Source organism: Cyprinodon variegatus, unplaced genomic scaffold (genome assembly GCF_000732505.1).
Source record: "Cyprinodon variegatus isolate N-32 unplaced genomic scaffold, C_variegatus-1.0 Scaffold587, whole genome shotgun sequence".
Lineage (NCBI taxonomy): Eukaryota > Metazoa > Chordata > Actinopteri > Cyprinodontiformes > Cyprinodontidae > Cyprinodon > Cyprinodon variegatus.
The window spans coordinates 225,444-229,756 of record NW_015151040.1 but is presented as its reverse complement, the minus strand read 5'-3'; the positions used below and the strand labels follow the sequence as shown (position 1 = coordinate 229,756).

General features: G+C 37.0%; 1 protein-coding gene across 1 annotated transcript in view; it reads left to right on the top strand.

The window, feature by feature from the left end:
• LOC107095941 (peptidyl-prolyl cis-trans isomerase FKBP1A-like) overlaps positions 1 to 4,313 on the top strand; it is an 8,403-nt gene that overhangs the window by 1,643 nt on the left and 2,447 nt on the right. Inside the window, exon 4 of the mRNA XM_015392332.1 lies at positions 3,405 to 3,580. Within this exon, the coding sequence (XP_015247818.1) occupies positions 3,405 to 3,536 (132 nt within the window). The 3' untranslated portion in view covers positions 3,537 to 3,580. The remainder of the gene's footprint in view (positions 1 to 3,404; positions 3,581 to 4,313) is intronic.

The window sequence follows — 4,313 nt, the reverse complement described above, 5'->3', positions numbered from 1 at the left end:
TGTCACTGAAATAGACAAAAACATGGTTTATAAAATAGGTTTCTAATAGGTATAAAAGGAAGAATGTACTGTTCTAACAGTACATAAACAAAACATGATTATCTCAAATTCTTACCTCTGAGCAAGTGTCCCATAAATACTAGATGATCCATAAACTAATAAAAATGTAAATGCCATAAACACATTAAAATGTCAGACAGTGCTTCAGCAGGGAGGTATGACATCATTAACACGATACATCTGCTCATTGCACCTGGCCCGTGGCTAAAATGACACATGATGGGGTCAAATGTCTGCAGTATACTGAGGCTGTCATAAAATCTGTCCCTCGTTCTGTTCGTCTGTGCTTTGAGCAAAGCTTTAAGTAAATGCCTCCCAGAGGGGCAGCTGCTGAAACAGGGTGTGTGCTGCCATAGAATGCTCAACACTGAATGGAGCAGCAGTAGAAGGTGGCCAACAGTTGCTGCTGAGGTCTGCATCCATGTGGACACTCAGTAACTTCAGCAGCAGGTGGTGGCTAGAAGTCTTTTTTTTTTTTGTAACTTCACCATCAGTCTGTCCAGGCAAGAAGGCAGAACTAATGTCAGCAAAGAGAAACCTGGTATAAAGTTGTTAGTGTTCCAGAGAGGGTGATGTTAAGAGAGTACCCCTCACTGGAGACATTTTTTACTCTTCTTCAACAGTCTGTTTGGGGATTAATCAATCTTTTTCTCTCTGTTTCATGATAACAATAACAAATGACACATATTATAAAAAAAAAATAAAACCCTGCTTTTTCATATTCCCTTCTGGACATCAGAATTCCAGCTGTAAAAATGCTTTGAAATTGATAAACTATGAAAATATAGACAACTAAATGTTTGCAGCTATTGGTTGGCTAGCTAATCTGTTACACTAACAACAAAAAGTGATGAACTGCTGTCACTCTGAGCTATGGAATCCTTGTGCATCGGTGGAATAAAATCAGATTTGCAAAAAATTAAACCTTTATATACAGAAAATTCCATTAATTAATTGATCATCCAGCCCCAGGAGGCAGAGAAAGATTTATTGCAGGTTGTCCAACTTTGATGATTCAGCTATTGTAGAATCCAGAAGCGTGGTTCTACCACACAATGAAAGTGGCTATACCCCACATACAGCCCCCCCTGTGTGCACACACTTCAGTCTGCACCTCTTTGAGAATGCAGGGGCAGGTAGCGGCCTGAGCGGCGTGGGTGTCTTCGTTGGAATAATGATATCATCTGATGACTAGTAGCGATAGATGAAGAGCCAAATAGGCAGCGCTCAGGTGCAGAAAACAGAGCAGGATAGGCATGAAGGAAGCATTTGAAGTGAAGGTAAACTATGGCAGTCTATGAAAAGCTGTGGTGGTGGGCGGGTGGGGTTGTAAATATTAAGTAGTTATTTGTGATAAAATGATCGGTTACTTGGTAGATCTGAGACTCGGCAGAGCTGCTCCTGGATTTATTGGAAAAATATATATTTTTAAGGGGATGAAAGTATTTTTTAATGTTTTCAAGTTCCAGGATTGGTTACATCCAGTTCTGAATTCAGATGCAAATTGATCAAAGTGTATTTTCTTTAAACTGCTTTAAATGGCATCGACTATTTACTCACAGATGCTAGATTATTGTGTAGAAAATTGGTTTGTCTAATCCAAACCCTCTCTGAGAGTCAAATATTAAAAGTTCCAGTTTTTTCCAGATTTGGGAGACTTTGAAATAATCTCTGTGGATTTTTTTTTAAAACTTCTGTTATATTCAGTAACTTATTTACATTTCATCCTGTGTCCCAGCTATCAGGGGATCTGATGTTGTAAATTGTGCCTTTTAATTTGTCATTCTGTTCTGATTAGGAATTTAAAGAAATAATCTACTTACAATAAATTGATGATTAATGTCTTATTAGTAAGAATGATTTCTGTCCAATTAATTCATAAAGTCAACTCAGAATTTATTTTAGTGTTGTAGTGTCTCTGCTGTCCAATAGAGGGTGCTGCTGTCCATTCTTAAGTGGAGCCTCACTGGTATTTTAAAGAGAAGGACCACCAGAGAGGAGGCATTCTAGAGCAGAAATATGAATCAATGGAGAGTCTGGTCTGGAGTTATTTACACCTTTTGATGATGCAACAGGTTTTTAATATGATAGGAAGAGACATGGTGCAATAATCACATCAGGTTTTTATTTACTGATGTTGTTAATTGAGCCAAGTCTTAATATTCCTTTCAGAGCAACCAGAAGCACCAGTTTAAAAGCACTGCTAAAGTCTTTCACACTGAAATCTAAAAACTTTATCTGTTGTCATCCACTTCATTGAAACAGAGCGACAGATAATCAGACAGTTTGTCAGAGTGACATCCTGTCTGTTAATGATAGTTTTACATTTTTCACATTGGATAATTATTTTTGTCTGATTCAGTGACCTTCAGGGAGTGGCGGCCTAGTGGTTAGTGCATTGTGCTTGGAATCCAGAGGTTCTGAGTTCAAGCCCCACTCCCACAGACTGCCACTCTGGGTCCCTGAGCAAGACCCTTAATCCCATACTGCCCCCCGGGCGGCGCATGATGGCAGCCCACTGCTCCCCATCCAAGGGGATGGGTTAAATGCAGAGAGTTCAATTAGTTTCTCTGTACTTGTGACAGTATAATGACAACAAAAGCTGAAACAAAACAAAAAAACTAATCGGTTCCTGTTTAGTTATCTTATCTAGTTGAATAATGTGTAAGAGAAAATTTTATTTGCATTTTGTTTTCTGTATTTAATACAGATAGCAGAATAAATTGTTAAATGTTGTCATTAGGGCTGAAATTAATCAGATTGATCTGATTTATCAATTATTGAAATAATTGTCAACTAATTTAGTAATCGATTCATCATCAAGTGGAGTATAGTCTGTAAAATATGTCTTTAGCTGACAGAGGAACCCACTTAGAGCAGTGATTATATATAAATAAATGAAAAAATATGTAAACATTTTGCATTTAAGATTAAAAAAAATAAAAATAAATTTTCATCCGTCAATATGATCTATCCGGAACTCCTCCAGTGGAAAAGTTTTAGTTTCACCTGGTTTAATTTCATGAAAAGTCTTTAAAGAACATTGGCTATCTGATTAATCGATTAATGAAAAAATACTCTAAAGATGAATCTATTTGCAGAATAATCGTTAGTTGCAGCTCTAGTTGTGATGTACCTTATTAAAACTGAGAATATTGTAAATGTCAGAATGCTTCTGATTCTGGCTGCTTATTTAATTGCTAGTCTAAATTAATCGATCAGATTGATAATTTAGATAATTAGTAATCAATAAATCTCCTTCCCACTTCTGATAAGTATATCACATTAATGTGTTTGAGTTGGTATGAAAGCAGATTTCAGATATGGCTCCATGTCTTCCACAGATGAGCGTAGGCCAGCGGGCGAAGCTTATCTGCTCCTCAGACTTTGCCTATGGCAGCAAAGGTCACCCAGGGATCATCCCACCAAACGCCACTCTCACCTTCGACGTGGAGCTGCTTGGTCTGGAGGCTTGAAACTCGCGCCCTCCACTCGCTTTATTTCCACTCAAATTTTTAGGGTAAGTTGGAAATATGTTGGTTTCAAAGCAGGATCTTTTAGGAAGAATGTCTTTAGCTTTTAATGATCTCCTGAATTTAGATGTTTTTGAGAGATGCACCATTGCAGATACATCCCTGTTTTATATGCTTGTTTTTTTATTATTAAATCTAGCTAATCTGAAAGAAAAAAGAAAAATAGTTCTTCCCAAAGGATAATTGTTTAGCCTGAACTCAATGCTGTTTATGCTTTAACCTGTTCTACTTCATTCTTTGTGACCTTTCCAAAACTTCCTGTTATAATATCTCATTTAAAGGATTTTCATGACATAATTAAGAGTTAATAAAACTCCTTAGAGCTAATAAACTCTGTAAAGTATTTCACACTTAATTGATATCTTACCAGCACAATATCAGGACAACATTTAATTGTAATATCTGCTTAATTTTATGATGATATTACATATGATTCGCTATTAGCATACACTGTCAGGCTTCCATTTTCTAACAACGATCCTACCACTGGTTGTGAGCTTTAGCATCTCTGCCACCTAGAATTCACCTTCTACTCACATATCCTGCAGAGTCTGCATGCAAGGCACTCAGAAGAATATCGCTCTGAGATTATGATTGCTATTTGACATATTTTGCAACTACTGTCTAGCCTGAACTGGCAATATTTACAAAAATAGACAAAGCAAATTCTCATTCTTCAGGGTTCCCGCGGGTCCTTAAAAAGTCTTAAAAGGCATTGAA